Source organism: Molothrus aeneus, chromosome 3 (genome assembly GCF_037042795.1).
Source record: "Molothrus aeneus isolate 106 chromosome 3, BPBGC_Maene_1.0, whole genome shotgun sequence".
Taxonomy (NCBI): Eukaryota; Metazoa; Chordata; class Aves; order Passeriformes; family Icteridae; genus Molothrus; species Molothrus aeneus.
Genome location: NC_089648.1, coordinates 64,453,331 through 64,473,405, shown reverse-complemented (window position 1 = coordinate 64,473,405; position 20,075 = coordinate 64,453,331). Strand labels below are relative to the sequence as shown.

Here is a 20,075-nt window from a genome sequence, read left to right as displayed (position 1 = left end):
AAAAGTTGAAGTGGTTGCATTTATCCGCAGTTCATATGGCTCAGAGCTCTGCCCTCTCTGAGTCCCTCACCCTGGACTCTTCTCCTGTCATGTCTGTGAAATCTTTACCTCTCTCACAGAGGAGTAAGCCCAATCATACCACTGAAGAAAAATCCCACCCTATCACAGTCACTGAGTTTCCAAAAAGTCAGTGTTCATGTTTAACCTGTTCATCCAGTTATTCAAGCGTGCTGGCTCCAGCCTGGAAAGTGGCAGAGCTGAAGAAACAAAGAAATGCCACATTACATTCTCATTAGCTGGAGTTATTCTGGTTCCAATGATTAGGTTCCAATGATTAGGGCAGAAAAGCAGCGCATGGCATGACCTCATGCAGATTTTATCTACACTGAGGAATTTGCAAAAGAAATTCTCCCTCCACCATTAAGGAGGATTTTCTGATGGGAAGAACCTGCAGGGCTCCCCTGGAGATGTGCTGCCTTTGTGCCTCCACTCTCCCCACCCCTGCCTGGAGGGGACAGCCCAGCACCTCAGCTTGTCCAGTAGCACAGCCCAAACTGGGCCGGTGTGAACCTGACCATCCTCTGCCTGCAGCCCCTAGGAAAGCTTCCTTTGTACCTTTCTCTGTCCCTTTCCTGCTTTGCCCTAGCCCTGTTATTGCCACCTAGTTGGCACATGAGTTGTCCTGCCTGTGTTTTTCTATCTATCTAGCACTATCCCACCTGAGATAATGGAAATGGGCTGCACTTAAAACCCAGCAGCAGCTACTCAACACATAGCCAAACCCCTAATGTGCACCATAATTCAAATCCTAAAGTGCAGTAATAGATGGGTCTGTCTTCAGGCAAGAGCACCAAGGAATTATTGATTTATCTTCCCAACGAAGCGTTGCCTTGCCTTTGACTTGTTTTTTCCTGAGAAGTGACAATCTTACAGTACCTTCTCAGAAGCAGATCATTTGTTTTTTTCATTTGAAAAGAAAAATTACTTTGGGAGACATATATTTTTCCAAGATTACTCTTCTTTCTTCCACCCCTGCCTCTTACTCCTCTTGAGCTTCTGCTGGATTTTATGAGCTGTAACACCTGTATACCGGTAGCTTGGGAGGGAAGGCATTAGCAGCTTGTCAGATTGATTTCCTGAGCCGGGGCTCCTGCCTTCCAGACGTCTCTGCTGTGCAAGTCAGCGATCCACGCGGGCGTGGTGGCGGACGAGCTGGGCGGGCAGATCAGCGTCACGCAGCACAAGGGCATCAGCCGCTACCAGGGCGCCGTCGCCAACGGCGTCCCCTCCCTCGAGTGAGTACCACAGCTGGGCTGGGCTGGCACCGGGCGCAAGGCACTGCCACCACCTGCACAAGCGGGCGGGGACACCATTTTGGGGAGCAAAAGATGTTAGGTGCATTTCTAGGGCTTTATTAAAATGGTGTTGGCAATGGAGATAGGAAGAGGTTTCAGGTTTTCAGTGGCTCTATACCATGTAGGGTGGTATTTTCATGTTTTTCCCCCCTTCTGTTCCTTCCAAAACATATTTACAAATTGCTTTGTTAGCAGATACTTGAGAGTATGATGTTCTGCAACAAACAGCTTTAATCGATGAGCTAATAAATCATGATAAATTCGTGTTGAAGTTTAAAAAAAGCTAGGAAAAATAAGTAAAAAGTGCCATTGAGCCATAGGGGATTTAATGAACAGCTTCTTAAACATTGTGCTTTTGACATCTTCAGAGTTTTTCTCTTTTAGAATATTTGTAGCAAGGTTGTTATATTTACTGCTTATCTTCTAACTTTTAATTGTACTGCTGTTGAAGTAGAAATAAATACCCTAATCTCTATCCAGCACAGTAAGACCTTCCAGCAACTACTTCTGTCATTCCTGTTGGTTTACAGTTTTTAATTTTCAAATGTTATCTGGATTTTACATGGGGCCTTTTTTTTTTTCTTTTTTAAGAAGGGAAATTTCCATCCCATAACCTATGAGAGCTAAGGCAATATGTAATTTTTATACTATTTTCCTGTTTTCTCCATGATTTCTGACACCCTCCTGACAATTTTACAATCATGGTTTCATTCATTAAAAAAAAGCCATTCTTATGCTCTGTTGCTGTGCTTAAACTTCAGCAGAGACTGAAATGCTTTATATACAATGGTGCTGGAGTATACAAAACTGGGTAGTATGTAGATCATAGCCAAAGAACTGTACAGCCTAAATATTTTCCATTTTTTTTTTAAAGTTAGTTGCCAAAGAAAATTAATATTAACTTGTCTCAAGCAAAGCAGGACTTAGAGCTCTGGTCAGGCACCAAGCCCCTCCATAAAACAAATAATACAAATTCTTTCCATCACACGTGCCAGCTTAGTGAAACCCTAAATTAAATATTTTGTACCTTACATAAAGATGTTACAGAACTGTTCACATACATTCGTATGCTTGTGACCCTTGATAATCCCAGTGGAGTAACTTGGGCAGTAGTACATAAAATTTTATAATGAAAGGGTATTGTGATTCCCATTTGTATTTTTTTCACCAGTACAAGAGCCAGTGGTCAAAGAATGAAGTGTGTAATTCTGCAAGTGTACACGTGCTAGGGGCTTTAGCCCATTTAATGTGAGGGCCTGAGAGAGAACCCTGAGGAGGAGCAGAGCCCCTGTAGCTCTCCTGCCTACAGGGACAGACAGAGGCACTCCTCGAGCATGATGCACATCTCCAAGGGACAGAATTGCCCTGAGGAGACAACAGAAGCTTTCTGCAGGTTCTACAGGAAGCCACAGGCTCACTGCCCACAAACTAGAGGGCACAGAGTTTGAGAAAAATGGGAGTGTCAGTACAGCACTTCCTAGAACGTTTCTGCCACACCTGGCAGCTGGGACAGTCTCTAGAGCAGATGAACTGTTGGTGTGAGCCCAGGAGACAGAAATTGGAGTATGTAGGGAAATGCTTTTGTTCCAAAGCATGAAAAAGGGCTCCTAGAAAGAGTAGGCCTGTTTACTAAGAAAATGAACCAATGCATTTTGTGCTTTAAAAAATCTTTTATAAGCAGTATCTACAAAGCTGCATGGCTTCCCTGTTCTGCAGTGCCTACATGCTGAAAGAAAATCCTGCTGATGAGCCAGTGCCTGCACGGAAAAACTGGTGCTTGAGCAGCAGTGCCTTAAGAGCTTTTTAGATGCCCTTAAATAAGAGCTTGCTCAAGCTTTTAAAATCTCATTTATAGTGGATTTCAGTATTAAAGGTTTAAATTATTTAGCGACTTTAGCCGAAATTGACCTCATCAAAAGCTGCTGCTGGAGTGCATCGAGCTGTTGAGTGTTGTGTTGTTAACATGGAGTTATGTCTTGCTCACCCAGCACCCTGCAAGAGCTGACCTTGGCCTCCCCACTCCATCTCTCAGTGTGTTTGTTACGCTCCAGCATGTGTGAGGTTTTCACTTCCCATGATCCATGTGCAGACCTGCACCCCCAGATGCTGTAATGAAGCCCGAATGACTGGGTTTATTGGGCAGCTCTGATGCCCCAGTGCAAATGCACAGGTGCTGTAGCATGGCCTGGCCTGTGACTATACCTCTGCACACGTGGAATCATTTGCCTTTGAAAATGCAAGAGGCTGTGTGCTTGTCAACAGTGAAAGATAAGATTTGGGGTTAACCTACATTCTTAGGAGAAGTTTGCTTGAGACCAGCTCTGGCAAAAAAAAGAAAAAAAAAATGAGGAACATGGAGTGATTCCCTCCCTTAGAGGACAAAGTGGAACCTGTGTGACAAAATTCCAACAGTTACATTAGGAAACTGATGAATTACCACTTACTGAATTGGCTTGTTCTCTTTAGTGAATTACAATAGAAATTTATCAGATTTCATAGCTTTGTAGACCTTAGAAGTGCTAACCTTGATTTTCTAAATTTGCAGTCCTCTATTTGCTAAATTTGCAGTGCTCTATTTGAAAGGGTTCTGGTTGACTTTTTTTCATTACAAGTATTCAAGGAGCACTGTGATTGATGTTTTGGGTAGGTTTTTAGGTATTTATTTTCTTCTTTTCCCTTGAAATGAATTGCTTTGCCTTCACTAAGAAATCAACAACTGTTTTGGCTGTGATGTCGAACTGGTTTGAAGTGAGCAGAGTGCATCTGATTGCCCCCAAGGATTGCCTGTGGGGAAGATGTGGGAGGGAGGCCTTGTGTTTCCCCTTCTAGCTACTCAGCCGCCTACATGCTCAAATAAATCGGCTCCCACCCCGAGCTCTGAAGGGCTTCATTTGCCTGTAGTCATTAGTTTTCCCTCAGTGACAAAAAAAGGCAGTGTTTTTATTGACCTTGACATGGGACTACTTTCCTATTCCCCATTTGCAGTGCTCTCAAAACATATAGCCCTGTAAACATATAACACCGTGGTGAGGCTGCAGACAGTAGCTTGGGGGAAATTTTCCTGGCCAAAAACAAAGAAAGAGCAGCCTAAAAGGGAACTGTCTCCATGCTTGGTGCAGAAGTTGTTTTACTGCTTAGTCACGCTAGCCAAGGCTTTTCAAAAGGGGCCAGGGATGCATGCAGCTAATTGAAGTGACAGTGGAGGGGGCAGATTTTCAAGAAATCCAAACTAATTTCATGTTAAAAGCCTGGCTTTTCTTTTATTAGGCAGCCAGTTGGATTCATTGCTTCTGGAATGAAACCTCAGGGGCATCTCCTTGGGAATTAGAAAGCGGCTCCCTGAGAGGCCAAGGAAAACTCAGCTCTCCCTTAGAGTGGTGATTTTATCTTGTCCTGCATTGTGCAGGGCTGTGTGGAGTGGCCCAAGAAATTTTCCCCTGAAGCAAAACAATCCATGTCAGAAGGAGGAAGAAAAGGAAGCCATAGATGTGTTTAATGGAGCATAAAGAACCATTCCTGATGGGAGAGGTTGGCAGTGGTTATAACAGAACTGGTTCCCACCCAGATTAAAACAAGGAGTAGTTTTCATCCCATTTCCATCCTTTGACACACCTGTAGCCCAAGTAGGAATGGCCAGAGCTGGTGTGGTTTAGTCTCCATCAAGTGTAGCTCTTTCACAAGCAGCAGGAGTAACAGGGTGATGCAATGGGAAGTCACTCTAAAGCTTTAAAAAATGCTCAAAACCATTAAAAAATGACCTGAATTCAGTCACAGTGAGAGACGCACTTGAGTGCTCTTAAGGGGGTCAGTATCCAGCCAGCAGAGAAAGTGGCTGTCTGGCCAGAGATATTTTACTGGATAAACAGTGATTGTGCAGCTCTACCTCAGCACTCCTGTGACCACCTCATGAGAGGCTGAATTACCTTTTTCTTTTCTTACAGTGGTTCTCTGTCAGATAAGCGATTTACGTTTACTTCAAATGGTAAGAAAAATTGCTTTGTTTTGAGCTATTTAAATATTTTCTGTAAAAGTTTTAAAAAATAATCAGGAGAATGTCAGGCTGTGTCTAGGAAGGATATTTTAGGACAACAGCTTTTTAAAATTGGCAAGTGAATAAAAAAATTGAAGGGATCTGAAGTGAGCTAGGAAAAAACACAGAATATGTGCGGTCATACACACATAGATGAGAAACAGAAATAGTATTCTGCTGTTACATTTCTGGTGCCAGCATATGAAAAATGACAATCAGATAATCCCATTTTTATGTACTTTAGGCTACAGAAAATGAAAGCAGTTTTTCTTCAGATATTTGTAATTTCCATCTTCATCATATAAGCGGAGAAAGAAAACATAGGAGAAATGAAAATATATTTATATTGCACTGATACAGAAGGCGTTTTTGTTTATGGCTTTCCAAGATGCAAAACCCTCTTTTAATCTGTCAAGCCGTTCATTTCCATAAAACACAGCAAAGAGGGGGGGAAAGTTCGCATTCGTTCATTTGAATTATATTTCACTCATGTGAGATAAAATCATTTACTATTCTACTGAAAACTGTAGAGCATGTATAGGCCTTTGAATCTGCCAAGGAATTATTTTTAACTTCATTGAACCATATTCCACTGGCCTGTTTTCTCTGAAGAACCTTGATGTGCAGAGACTTTGTGGGTTCTTTGGTGGAGTTTGTAGTGCTTACCCACAGATATTATCTTCATGATATCACATCTTGGCAGCTGTATCAAGGAGCTTCTCTAATGAGTAACTTTCCTAACCCTAATTGCAGGTGGGAATCACGAAATATTTACAGTAAAGTATTCTTCTCAGTACAGTGCCTTCATCTGTGAAATGTTTTGTACAGCAGAATTAGTTAATGCCAATCTCAAAACATAAATATTATGTTTCAGAAGGAAAAATTTAAAAATAAAATATGTCTTCACAGGAATGAGACAAAAGTGCAGAGATTAAAAAACTAAATGGCAAAAATAGCAGATGTAGTCAGAAGGTGTCATGTATGTAGGAGTTAGACTGGTAAAGGATTGGGACTGCAGCTCTCTGGTACTGGATCATACGCTACAAATTGACTGGTAAACACCACAGCTAATGGAGAGCATCAGGCTAGCACTAGATTCAGCAATGTCTGACTTTGCTGTTGTGGGTGGTCTTCAAATGTTGCTAGCCTAATATAAAAATATCCTGTGAAAATGCAAAATAACTCCTTCTGCCTGTCTGTGTGGGGACTCCTAGGCTGCAACAAATCTCTCAGTCTGGAAGAGGGATTCCTCTCCAAGAGCCAGGTTACTGCATCTTCCTACTGGGAGGAAACCAATGAATTTGGGCAACTACTCCTGTGGTCCCCAGACAAGGCTTGGCTACAAGTCCCAGGATGGTCTTGGGCCTCCAACCACAGCAGCAGCCGGGAATGGCTGGAGATAGACCTGGGAGAGAAGAAGAGAATTACAGGTATGTCGCTCTCTGGGAATTAGAGGGTTTCAGCTGGAGAAGAAACTGAGTGCAGCTGGAAAGCTGATAGTGCACTAATGCAACGTTTCTTTTGTTAAATGTAATTAAGTGTTCTGCACTTTCTGCACTCAGGAATATAATTTTCCTGTTTAAAACAAGAAACTATTTGCAAGACTGGTCTTCCTACGAGGGTATAGGATTGAACTCAGCTATGCATATCTGATCTGTAAACATGCTGACAGAACAAAATACTTACACACGGAGCAGTGGAGTCTGGGTGGATGATCTGAAATCAATAAGAAACGTGAAAGTCACAGCCTTTGAAACAAGGCCTAGGTGAAAGAAATTCCTGTTTCCATCTTCTGGTTTGATTGTAAAAATGTAAATTACAGTTGCTGCTAAAGATGTAAAGATGGCCAATACAGACCATAATATCAAAAAGCAATTTTCATTTTGGAGTCACAGAATCACAGAATGAGTAAAACTGGAAGGCACCACAGTGGGTCATATGGTCCAGCCTCAAGCAGGATTATCCTAGAGCACATAGCCCAGGATTGTGTCCAGGTAGTTCTTGGATATCTCCAGTGAGAGAGACTCCACAACCACTTTGGACAGCCTGCTCCAGTGTTTGGCCACAGTAAAGAAGTTCTTCCTCTTGTTCAGGTGGAACTTCCTGTGCATCACTTTCATTGCCTCTTGTGCTGTTGTTTGGCAACACTGAGCAGAGCCTGGCTCCATCCTCTTGGCACACTCCTTTTAGATACTGACAGACACTGATGAGGTCCCCTCAGACATCTCAAGGCTGAACAGACCCAGCTCCCTGAGCCTTTTGTGCTCTGTTTAAAATATCTATTGATCTAAGTTCACAATTTAAAACAGATTTCCATTCTTCACCCAACTTTTAAACTCAATTTCAACACAGTTTGAAAAATAAACTAACACCTTGAAGATCAAGTTTTCCAAATTGTTTTGGCTTCTGTGTTTGCATTTGCAAATGTTCCCTTAAAACAGGCACATAGCAAATGAAAATGTTTCTTGCATTTTCTTAAAAGGGATTAAGACCACTGGTTCTGGATCCACGAATTTCAACTTTTATGTGAAGACATTTACAATGAACTATAAAAATAACAACTCAAAATGGAGAACTTACAAAGGGATTCTGAGCAATGAAGAAAAGGTAAGGGAAAGTGGGAAGGGTAGGAAAACACAAAACAATAATGCCTATGCTGTCTTGACATTGAAGGGCAAGCTTTCACTGTCAAGAATGATTAGGAGTTTCAAACTTGTCTAGACTTGGGCTGTCTTCACCAGTGTAATTTATGGCTGTGGAGTAGATAGTGAGCTTGTTGAAACAAGGAAGTTATCCAGGGATTGGTGGAGCTGTGGGACACACACAGGGAGGCATGTGTATGTCTGCACCCTTCTTTTAAAAAAGTGCTGTAACTGGAGCTGTACAGCAGCTGTTGGGGCAAGTCCTTAGCTCAGCTCAGTGTTTGCCTGTGCCAGGGATGCTGTTGGTATGGCACCAGCAAAGCTGAGGGTCAGCTCCAAATGCATTGGGATGGTCAATCCACCTCCCCCTGCCAAATGAAACAACCCCTCCAGTGAAGGGCAGAGCTGCTGGTGGAGTTTGTTTGAAAACATTTTCCCCTGAAAACTTCATGTTTTCTTTCAAACAAAAGAAATCCCAAAAGCCTCCCTCCCTGTCCCCACAGTGTTCAAAGTCAGACCTCCACTCATCATTCCTGAGGGATCTCAGCTTGCCTCAGGAGAAGGCTCTACTGTCCTCAGGGCTGATGACAGTTTTTGAAAACTTGGCAGAGCTGAAAAGAGATTTCCTGCTAGCTCTTTTCTTAGCTTGCATGGCAAGGAATTTCCAACATTAATGGTGTTAATATTTTTTAAATGTTAAACTGAGGGGATGCTGGCCCAAAGAGTGACAAATCAGCCTAGTAGTGGGTGAACTGCAAAGGCTTAGCTACTATTAAAATATGCAGGCTTGCAGTTTCCCACAGTGACTTGTCATATACAAATATCTTTTGAAAGTATTATATACAATCTTAGTTTCAGCTAAGGTGCATGACAGAACCTGTCCCATCAGAATCCTATATGGCCTGGCAATTTATCTAAGATATGCTGAGCTCACTTCTCTGTCTCATCAGACTTTTAGGTTTTCCTAGATCATGCTGAAGCATCTCCAAGAACTAATATTGCAAGGATGATTGTTCTTCACAAGGGGCTGAGCTGATTCTGGGTAATAATATAAAAATGCAGTGACAACTGTGTAGTTAATAGAAAACTGACCATTTTACTAAAATATCTAGAAATGGTTCACTTCAGGTTTTACCTTTTTATGTTTCTATCTGCTGTTTCCAAGAAAGGGTGCTGCACTGCTCTTAAATAAAAAATGATAGCATTATACCAGCATACATTAGCTGGGAATCACACAGTATTGAAACGGTGACAATCTTTCTCCTCCAAGCTAACAGAAAAATGTGATCATCTGGCACAACTGAAAAGATTATTTCTTTCCAGAACTCTCAATTCCTAAAATCTTGTGGCTGAATCCCAGGTTATCAGTGTGTTAGTCTTAGAATGAAAATCTTTGAAGTTGGATGTCAGGAGCACTTTGAAGAAAGAGACTTTTAAAGCAGGGCAGACAATGTGTGTGCCCCTTTCGCTGCAGGTGTTCCAAGGCAACTCCAACGCTGGTGACGTAGTGCGCAATAACTTCATCCCTCCCATCGTGGCCCGTTACGTGCGGATCATCCCTCAGACCTGGAACCAAAGGATAGCCCTGAAGCTGGAGCTGATGGGCTGTAGAATAATGCCAGGTATGGGTTCAGCAGTGCATGGTGCCTCTGAAGCCCCCTGTGCTGCCCAGTGCCACTGATGCCCCCTTCTCTCTTGCAGCCAACAGCTCCTTCACGCATTCCATGTGGCAGAAACCGAGTCAGAGCACAGAAACCTCCCTTGGAAAAGAAGACAGGACTGTTACAGAGCCCATCCCCTCCGAAGAAACTAGCTTGGGTAATACTACCTAGTGCTGCATTTTCTCTAGGATGCATCATGTCTTCAGCCCAGTCTGAGTGAACTTTAAACTTTCTCACAAATCAAAACTTTTATTTTCCCTTCAGACTTTAATAATGACAGAGAGAAGAGGGAGGAGCAATAAGTTCTTTTTGTCTTAAGGCACAGAAAGAGATTGAAAGCCTTAATTTTCCTTGATGTGTTAAACATTGGGCTTTGGTTTCCCTGTCATATTGGTTGATTTGCCATGCTTGGTGGGTGGCTCAAGGGAATACAGTGAGCACTCAGCAGCAATTTTTGGTACAGTTCTTCCTCACTTTCATCCTGTATTTTAGAATTTTTTAGTATGTGAAGTAGTTGTCTCACTAAAGTGTTATCTTACCTCCACACAACCATGACTCCTTCCAGAGCGAGTTCCCAGCTGAAAGCAGCATACAGCAGTGCCTGATTGTCTAATTAAACACTCTTCCATAATGCCTGTGTTTATGGGGGCTCAGACAACCTTAATTTGTGTAATACTCCCTGAATTTGCAGTCTTCATCCTTTAATGTTGTGGAGCTAACTTCTTAGACTTTAAAAAGCAAACAAACAAAATTTGGTGCTTATACTGACTGTTTGGCGGGCTCATAGCCAGGCAGGAATTGCCAGACCCACTGTACCAAATGCTACTACCCATTAGGTAGCTGATAGTTGTAGAAATGCCTCTGTGAAAAAAAATAGTTGTAAGAAGCAATCAGTGGAAGAAAAAAAAATTCTGAAACTGCTTGCCAAGAGCAAGAAAGCTCTGTTCATCTGTGCAGCGGTAGGACTAAACCATATCCATGTTCACTGAAAATGAAATCCACTGAGATTTCATCTGCTAAATTGTAAATACCCTGTGGACACTTCTACTGCCTTATTCTCACAGCTGAAAAGTGTCTGTGGAAACAGGGAACAGCACACTCCTGACACAAGAGCCACCCCACTTCTAATTTTCAAATCCCTGCTCTAAAGCATGTTGTGTTAGAATTTAACAGTGGCTGAACAGGATTTTTTCCCTAGGTTCCCTCATGGAAATCTTTGAGCTATTTTGACTGAAATGTTTCAGCCAGTTCAGCATGAGCCAGATACTTGGCATGTAAAATTGCAGTCTCCTTTGGCAGATTTATAAGCAACTGCAAACAGAGTGTGTATGAGTGGGTTTTTAAAAGTCATCTAGTGTGTAATAAGAAAGAGCTGCTCTTTGTAAGGATGCAAATAGATGCCAAGTCAAGTGTAACCCTTGAGAAAGTATATTCAACTATTTTGTTTCAACATTGTTCCACACGGGTCCATGGCATCCAACCATGGCTGAGGATTGTCTTTTAGTTTTACAGTTGTACATTCTCATGCTCTCTTCAAGAAGCATTCCTGCAACATTATCTTACCTTTTGCTGTAGTAAAAATTACCATCTTTGGAGTAATTTACCTTTTAAACTTTTATCCCTTCTTTTTTCTCATGCAGGTTTAAAGCTCACAGCTATAATTGTCCCCATCTTCATCGTGCTGTTTCTGTTCTTGTTCTCTGGAATTTGTATCTGCGCAGCCCTACGCAAGTAAGATACTGGTTTTTGTCAAAGGAGGCATTTGTGGGTATCTAGCTAGCCTGTCCAACTCCATGCCCTCTTTCCAGAGCCTCCTTACCATGGAGCTGGGAATTGATCCTGTTTGTCAGTCTTTCTTTTAAAGTAGAACTCAGTGCTGAGGGTACCCACTGCAGGGTTTAAATTGTAGCACATATGGGGAAGCCCTTCTGACAGAACCACTATGCAAATTATAAATTAAACCAAGAGGAGCTGGTGCATTTATGGACATTGTAAATTATATTTCGTACTGTATGCCTCCCCTAGTCAGAGAAAAATGAAGGTAAAGCAGGTCAGAACTGTGCATAACCAGCTGCTCTCTTCACCCTACATATACCCACATGCATTGAGGTGTAAAGTAGTCAAAGACAGGAAACTTACCACACCAAAGCCAAATAAAAATTCAGTGAAGGGAAGGAAGATTTGAGCTATCTATCTGGATCATTTTCTTTCATTTCCCTCCTGTTGTGTTTCTGCTTCCCAGTCCCTTAAGTTAGAGCACTTACCCTAGCAGGCTGCCAGCAGAGCTCTGCTCTGTGGAGTCACACATACACTGGTGTAAGCAGCTAAAATGAAGCTATTTCATCTCACAAGACTGAGGACTGGAACAATCACTGCTAACTGTGCTTCCTGCTAGATGCACATTCCTATGAACCTGCACTTGCATGTTGAACCAGGAAATGCTTCTGTCAGCAGATGGGATTTGGAAGTGTAAGCAATGCTCTGGTGAGGCTGCTTCATCACCAGTGATACTCAGCTCTGCCCTGGATTCCCAGTAAATCTATAAAATAGCCAAAGAATTCAGAAGAGCAGACCCAAACATAGCCCAGAGTGAAACATCTAGACATAGACACATCAAACTTGTGAGTGCCAGCCCTGGAAATTTGAACACCAGCACTCACAACTTGCACATAGATGGAGAAAAAGAAAATGTCAAAGTGCTGGTTTGCATGCCTGATGTTCTAGTAAACAACAACCTCCAGGAACTCAAAGTGAAGCCTTGTCCTCAGCCACTAAATAAAAAGGCTCTGCTGGAGCTAAGGCACGAAGCTGAAATGCTCTAAGTACTGATGTTTATAAACCCTTTCCTCTCCTCACAGGCGAGAAGCCAAAGGACTTTCTTATGGATTATCCAGTACTCAGAAATCAGGTTAGTGGAGAATCATGCACTTTGTCCTGTCCTGTCCACTGGGCCAGCAGGAAGGGGTTTATGCAGCTAAGCATTTAATGCTTGTGAAATAGCATCCACATTTCCTCATTCAAATTCACCTCTTCATACAAGGGAAACAGCAAATGATAGTCCCACTTGTGTCATCCTAGCACAGTGCCCTGAGAAACAATATAATTTGGTTTCTATGACAGAAAGGCAATTAACAAAAGATCTATTATACAGAGTGCATAAATTAGCATGTAAGAGTGCTCCCAGGTGCCCTCCTTTTCCTTCCCACTTCCAAAATACCTATTTTGCAGAAAATCGCTGCTTCTCTTTTCCCCACAGCAGAGGGGATTGCCTTTCTCTAAGAGAGCAAGGGATAATCATTTTTTATGGCTTTAGTATTTTCTTCTCACTGCCCTTCCTGGCTGGAACTGTATTTATAAAGCCTAAGAACAGTGAACTGTATTGAATGAGGGATTGGCTTGAGCTCACTGCTTTAGGAGATGACTGCAAAATCCCGATGAAGTATTTTCTTTGTCTTGCTCAATAACATTTTCTAGAGTGGGGTTCCCATCAGCTTGGCAGTTGGGGTGTTTTCCTGGCCAACCAGTTCTGTCGAGGAATATCCTTCTGAAACTCGGCTTTCCACAAAAAACCCAAACCACTGAGCACTTCATATGTCTCTTGACAAGTCTTTTGCAATAGCTCAGCTCCAAAATTTCATCCCTCAGTAGGTGCTGACGTCAGTGAAAGGAATGCTGTTACCCACTGCAGCTCGCCCTCATTAGAAAATTAATTTGTACTTAACATCATATTTGCTAATATGATTTTTCAAGGTCACATCATAATCCTTTATCACTTGCTAATGAGGACAAATCCCAAGAAATTGGAGATAACCTCTTACCCAGTCAGTTCATTTGTTGTGTGTCTGCTTCATAAATCAAGCTCCTAAGCTCTTGTGAACCAGGCTTGGGGCTTGCAAAGCTGTGAGTCAAGCTCACCTCTCCCCAGACCTCCTGGCACAGGCTCCAGCAAGTCCCTGACACTGAGGAGTTTTTCTTTTCTGTCTCACGAGGATGTTGTGAGAACAAGTTAATTGATGAGTGCAGGTGCTCAGATACCAATGAATCAGAAGCCACACTAATCCACTGCAAAAGAAGAAATTTTAAGCATTATTTTTGCCACATATTCAATGCCTAAACACAACTGACTTAAAGTTGGTATTTATCAATATACTTTGTTAAGGCATTACTGTAGGCACCTACAGAGTTTGAGCCCTTCTTGCCAAAAAAATCTTATATAAACTTGGAAATCCCAGTTGATGATTCACTTCTTCCTTCACCCTCCATATTCAGGGGGCTTTTTTTAAACAAACAGCCCATTTTAGTCATGTTTTAAAACTATTTCAATATATTGACAGCAATGAGTATACCGAAAATTAAACTTTCTGGTAAGTCTTCTGATTCCAAGCATTTAACTTGCTGATAAGCCTTCTATTTTAATTTCTTTTTCACAGGTTGTTGGAAACAAATCAAGCAGCCCTTTACCAGACATCAGTCAACCGAATTTACCATCAGCTATAATAATGAGAAGGAGACACCACAAAAGCTGGATCTGGTCACCAGTGACATGGCAGGTAACAGCTGCTCCCCCTCGGATCCATCCCTTTTGCTCTGTGTGCAGAGCCAGTAACAGGCAGAGGGATGGCCCAGCAGTGTGACAAGCTTCAGCTCTTATGCAAACTGAGGCCCAGGAATAGATTTATTTATGTTCATCCCAAATGTATAGTGAAGCAGCTATAAATATATTAGGGAGGGAAAGGCCCACTGTTTTGGAATTTTGTTTTTGTGGAGTTGTTGGAAAAATTTCCTGACTCTGAAAGAGTTGCAGCTGAAGATACTGATGGAGGGCACTCAGGCATGGATAAAGTGCAAGAATGTGCCTAGGATAGGATTGCTTCCCTTTGCTGACTAATTTTTGTGTTTCTATTTAAACACAAGTGTCTCTGGAAATGGAACAAAGAAATGATCAGCCCCTTGCTGCTGATCAAATAGAAAAATTACTTACTTGGTTTATAGTGGGATTTCATGCCTAGCTGGAAGTTGTGCTCAGATCCCTGTGCAGCTTTCCTGAACTATCTGGCAGATCAGGCCTCCTGAAGAGGAGGCAGGTAGGTGAGAGGGAAGAAGTAAGCCAACCACAGCACTTCTTCCTGTGCTACTTTGGCTCCAGGTCACTGTTTGGATAGAGCAAATCCCAATGAAGGAGCATCAGTACTATTTGCATCCCAAAGGGATGATTTTTTAATTCATCCTCTTAGCACATCTTATCCCCGCCTAGTCTAGTTTGTCTGGTAAGGCTAGTGAGACCAGCCATTTCATGGTATCAGTAATCAGCACTCTTGAAGAAAGATTAGTTTCCTGTTTCCAGCCCCCAGACCTTAGAAATTCCTTAGAATTTCTTCATTGTGTTTGGCAGAGAAATACATTTAAAAAACAAATGGATGGTTACTGTAATTCCATATGGTGCTGCTCTCAATATCTTTCAAAGACAGTTTCAATCCTTTATAGAAACTTTCAATATAAATATGCAGAGACCTATAAAGCAGCTTTAAGGAAAAAGAACGAATAAAGGTTGCTCACATAATATGGTTTTTTTGGTTCCCTGGCCATGTCTGGGAAGTCTTTGCTCTCTCCACCATCCCCTCCTGCTGTGTTTATGGGAAGTCTGAACTCTCAGCCTGGCTCAGGCATATTCCCAGCCTTAGCATTTCACTTGCAGTCTCCTTGAAATTAAAAAGCCATGAAATAAGAATGTGGATGCAACCTAGAAATGTGCCATTTAATAATTTAATTGCAGGGAGCACACAGTTTGCATATAGGTTTTCATGCTACATGGAATTCCCTCACTTCAGACTGCCTGCTGGCTCCCAAAGGCAGCCAGGAGGAAGCCGAGATGCTCCATCCTGAGCGAGAGAGATTTCTGGGGATGGTGGCAGCGATGCTGGGGAGAGCTGCACTACTTACTTAGAGAAATATCATAACACCTTCACCCTACAAGCTGAAGTTTGGGACCCAGCCAGAAACTGCCAAAAAGATTCACAGGACATATGGGATCGAATTCGACGCTCATGTCAGATGAACCGCGATGCCAGAACAGAAACCGAGCTAACTTCTTCACGCCTGCGTGCAAACACCACACTTTAGCAGTGTCATTTACTAGAGCTGTTCAGGCCACCCTTGGTATCTGTACGAGATTGTCACCAGCGCCAAAGCGAGAAAGTTAGAACGTTCACTTTCCTCATAACAGTGTTGCTTGTTTTTTCAGAAAACTTTCTCGTTCAGACCTCCTCACACACAGCCTGGCACCTACCTTAGCTAGAGGTGCAAGCACGCGCTTCTTGTGGCCATGTTTCCTCCATCTCACTCCTTGCTCCTGCTCAGGCCTTAGGCCAGCTCTATCCCTGCCATCCCCCTTGACTGGGTGACTGCCCAGTCCCTCCGGCAGCACCATTCCCGCTTCTCCCCCCAAGCTCATCCCCCCTGGCACGCCTGCAGCCGTGCTGAGCTGGCTTAGCACATTTCACACTTCCATTGACTCTCTTGGCTGCCGTTTTGCCTAACTTCATCCTTCTTGTCAGTCAGCTGCTGTGAGATGCCTTTTAAATAAAGCCGGCTCGTTATGAATCCTCTGGGCATTTTAATTATTCCAAAAGTGGAACACTCATTTTGGAGAACTTCTCGCTTGTGGATCTTCATGCAATGTCCTTTTTCCAGTTTGTTGTTAATGTTTTGTTGACCTCACTCTTTCTTAGGGCTTTCAAGTATACTCCAGAAATGTTAATTTATTTGGGGGGGTAGGTAGGGAAAGGGAGGGAGAGAGTAGAAAAAGAGGTGGCAGATTGGACCTTCTCTGTGGAAAAGCTTCTGCTATGTTCTGCAACTCTTGCTCGCTAAAGGAGGTTATAGGATCAGTGTTGGGGAAAGGTTTCCTCACACCCCCAAAAACCACACTTTTGATACAAAAACAGAGTAGCTTTTCAACATAAAATACCTATCTGTGCATAAGTATTATATACATAAGATAACCAATCTATGCCTTACTGAGCATTTCATGCTTCCTTTTAGATTATCAGCAGCCTCTCATGATCGGAACTGGGACGGTAACACGTAAAGGATCTACTTTTCGCCCCATGGACACCAAAGAGGAGGGAAGAAGGGGGAGTTCTGAGTTTGAAAATCACTATCACTGCCCTCACAGAGCTAACAGGCATGAATATGCTCTGCCCCTGACCAGCCAGGAGCCCGAGTACGCCACCCCCATCATAGAGCGGCACATAGCAAGAGAAGGTAATTTCCCCCCTGAGAACGGCTATAACGTTCCCGTCGCCTCGTCTCAGATACATTCCCTCACCGCTGGCAGCTTCTCCAGCTCCTGCAAAACCGACACCAGGAACGGAGACTATCAGACACCCCAGAGTGTCATAAACTACGACAAACCCAAAGTTAATGGTGTTCTGACCTCCGTGAGCTACAGCACAGACTACCAGAAGCCCCAGCACAGTGCTCTCGGGGGCGAGGGGTACTCCACGCCCAGAGACTGCCTAAAGCCCATCAGCCAGACAGCAATGACAGCTCTCTTGTGATCTGCCGAGCAGCAGCGGCACGGTGCGCAGGAACGTCGCTGCACAGCTTTCTGAAGTGAAAACAGAGTTTGGAGGGGCTCTGCTGTTGGAGGCAGAAGGCAAACAAGCCCTGTGTACATAATATTGCTGTCTTGCTGGGTTCTGACATCTGAAGAAAGCATATGCTGTTTATCACTGTTTATAGCAAGAGAGATGTTATCAGTGAAGACTGTACATCTTATTTTCTGTAACTGATCTCAGTGCTCCGTTTGCAATGTGTGCAATTTGTACATAGCTTTTATTTAAGGAGAATTTCTTAGGTTTCCTTTTCACCTGGGGGTTTGAAAGGATTGCAGGAATGACTATTTAAGAAAAACAGTCCTCTTTTTCTGTCTTTATCTTACCTGCTGCTGTACTGGCAGCTGTAAATGGTGTATGTTATGGTTGTGTTGATTCATCTCCTTTCCTATGATAACTAAAGATAGGGCTGTAGTTCTAATTAGGAGGATAGAAGTTAAACTTCTTGCTGCATAATGTGCATGAGAGAAGTCAGCTGAGTATTTAAATACTGTGCTCAAACACAACTTCCCAGCTGCTTTTTTAGCAGCAATTCTCACATGCTTGAATTTGATCTAGCATACAAGCTGAGCCCATCGAACTTGCAATTCATGTTAGAAAACAGGTAGAAAGGCTGAAACTGGTTTTGGGTTCAAGCCATGGTTATCACTCCACAACAGGAAAAAAAAAATAAAAAAGAAACCAAACCAAAAAAACAGAACCAAACAATATATCCAATACCAGTTAATCTGGAGAAATTATTTTAATTTTTTTATTTAGGAAGTGTGTGTGTAACCAAAATGTGAATTTACAGCTGAGAACTCAGTGCTGTTCAAGCCCTAGCCAATTTTCTGCTGCTAAAACTTTAAGGAAATTTGTTCCTTGGCACAAAGCAGCAAACTTCCTGAACTCTTAATTTCTCCACTAGATATTTTTCTGTCTTACAAATTTAGTGTAACATTTCTGTTAAAAGTATTTCAACTAACTGAAACACAGTGTGTGTTTGGGTTACTGTTGCAGTTAAATTTGCAAGACAGCACATCAGCACTGTTGTTTTTGAACAGTTTTTCTTTTGCAGCTAATGTTTCCCTTAGTTCCGTTTTCAGACAAACTTGAAAAAGCTTGGGATTGGGTGCAATGTATCGCACAGTAGCTGGCTCCTCTTTCAGCAGGGGCAGCTTTGGAGCAGAGCAGCTTCTGGTCATGACTGGGACCGTCCACTGCCCCTCTACCTCCAGTGCTTGGGGCATTTCTTTGTATTCAAAAGCTTGTCCTAAAATGCCAAGAAGCAATATACTTCTGTGAAGAAAGAATGGTGCTATGCTTAAAGCACAAGGTTGGGAAACGAGACCAGTAAAACCTGAGCTCTGGGAAAGCCACTCTTTGAAGGCCCTCTCTTTATTTCCTTGTACATAAATGGGATGATTTGCAAAGGATGCAACGAAGATTGATCAGTCTGTTCGCAGAGTGCTTTCAGACCTCTGGGTGGAAAGTGCTGTCAGAGGACAGACTGGTTGCAGTGGTACTGCTCACAAATACTGCTGACTCCGGCCAGACCCGAACTTAAGGCCAGCTCTGGGTGGGTTGCTTGCATACCCCTGTTTTGCAGCCTCAGGCGGTGCCATTCCTCCGCGCTGCCGCACCATGCATGCGATTCCCGTGCAGAGAGAAAGAGTCAAGGTAACCTCGTAGCCTTCCTGTGTTTGCTGTCAATACAGTTTCTGTGAAATGTCTAAAACACCTCAGGTCCTGAAGTGAAACAGCAGCAGCCTGTTTGTTAGACCGAGCTGGGCGGTGTTGTTTACCTTCTGTTGTTTACATGTCTGTGTAAATAAAGAACACTGGTATTTGTAAATCAGCCACACAGGCCTGCCACTTCACTCGGTGATTCGATTATCGCTGCACGCCCACTCCCGCCACACACCCTGCAGGGTGACAAGGAAGTGTTCCTCACGCCCTGCAAAAGTGCCAGTTGCGCTGCTGCAATTCACGGCTCCAGTGTGACAGGCTAAAAAAAGATTCTCTCGGTGCCCCATTTAGCCCAGATTTTCTGTCCATAAGCTCTAGAGAAGAAGAACCCACAAACAAACTCCTGCAGCAAACCCTGCTGCAGGAAGCGTATGATTGAGGAAAGGATGAGGATGCCCTCCTGATGAGCTTGAAACCAATCCTCTGCCCACACAACTAATTAGCCTGGCTTGTCACTTGACAAACAAGTCAGTAATCAGGCCTACTCCCCACCTAATGAGGCAGCTAAGGAACACAGCAATGCAAGGGGACTAGGCAGCAGATGACACTACTTGTATTATAATGAACTTTTTGCATATTTCTGCCACATGTTTGGCACATCTGCAGCATGGTACAAGTGTCAAAAGCTTCTTGGCAGCATCTGCCCATTTCTGGGGGCATTCAAACCCATCTTAATACAGCTGATTTAGCCTAATGGAAAGTTTGGTCTCAATTTGCACCTTGCCTTCATCCCCACCCCTGTCAAAAGAAACCCAACAAACCTGCAAAGCTGGGTTAAAATAGATCCCCAGACATCTTCAGCCTCCTTTCACAGCGGCTTAGTGCTGACAGGGACAGAGGCAGCACATCTGGTCACTGCCATGGTGCTTCATGGTTCACATCTGAGTGAATGCTGAGCATGGTTAACACTAAAAGCCTTGGGCCTCTCTACCTTGGCCTAGGAAATTTTTAGCAACCCTAGCAGCAGATAAGCAAGGAAACTTCCTGCCCTACATCTCTCTATCCTAATGGTGGTAGAGATACAAAATCCTGGTGTAGGCATG

General features: G+C 43.1%; 1 protein-coding gene across 2 annotated transcripts in view; it reads left to right on the top strand.

Moving 5' to 3' along the window:
- Positions 1 to 19,141, top strand: part of DCBLD1 (discoidin, CUB and LCCL domain containing 1) — a 46,352-nt gene extending 27,211 nt beyond the window's left edge. The window contains exons 6-15 of one of the 2 annotated variants that reach the window (XM_066545786.1): positions 1,162 to 1,295; positions 5,297 to 5,337; positions 6,600 to 6,815; positions 7,868 to 7,992; positions 9,502 to 9,649; positions 9,729 to 9,845; positions 11,329 to 11,419; positions 12,547 to 12,596; positions 14,119 to 14,238; positions 16,730 to 19,141. In XM_066545786.1, the coding sequence (XP_066401883.1) occupies positions 1,162 to 1,295; positions 5,297 to 5,337; positions 6,600 to 6,815; positions 7,868 to 7,992; positions 9,502 to 9,649; positions 9,729 to 9,845; positions 11,329 to 11,419; positions 12,547 to 12,596; positions 14,119 to 14,238; positions 16,730 to 17,247 (1,560 nt within the window). In that variant the 3' untranslated portion in view covers positions 17,248 to 19,141. The remainder of the gene's footprint in view (positions 1 to 1,161; positions 1,296 to 5,296; positions 5,338 to 6,599; positions 6,816 to 7,867; positions 7,993 to 9,501; positions 9,650 to 9,728; positions 9,846 to 11,328; positions 11,420 to 12,546; positions 12,597 to 14,118; positions 14,239 to 16,729) is intronic. The other variant, XM_066545787.1, reaches the window with a different exon arrangement.
- Positions 19,142 to 20,075: the final 934 nt, after the last annotated feature.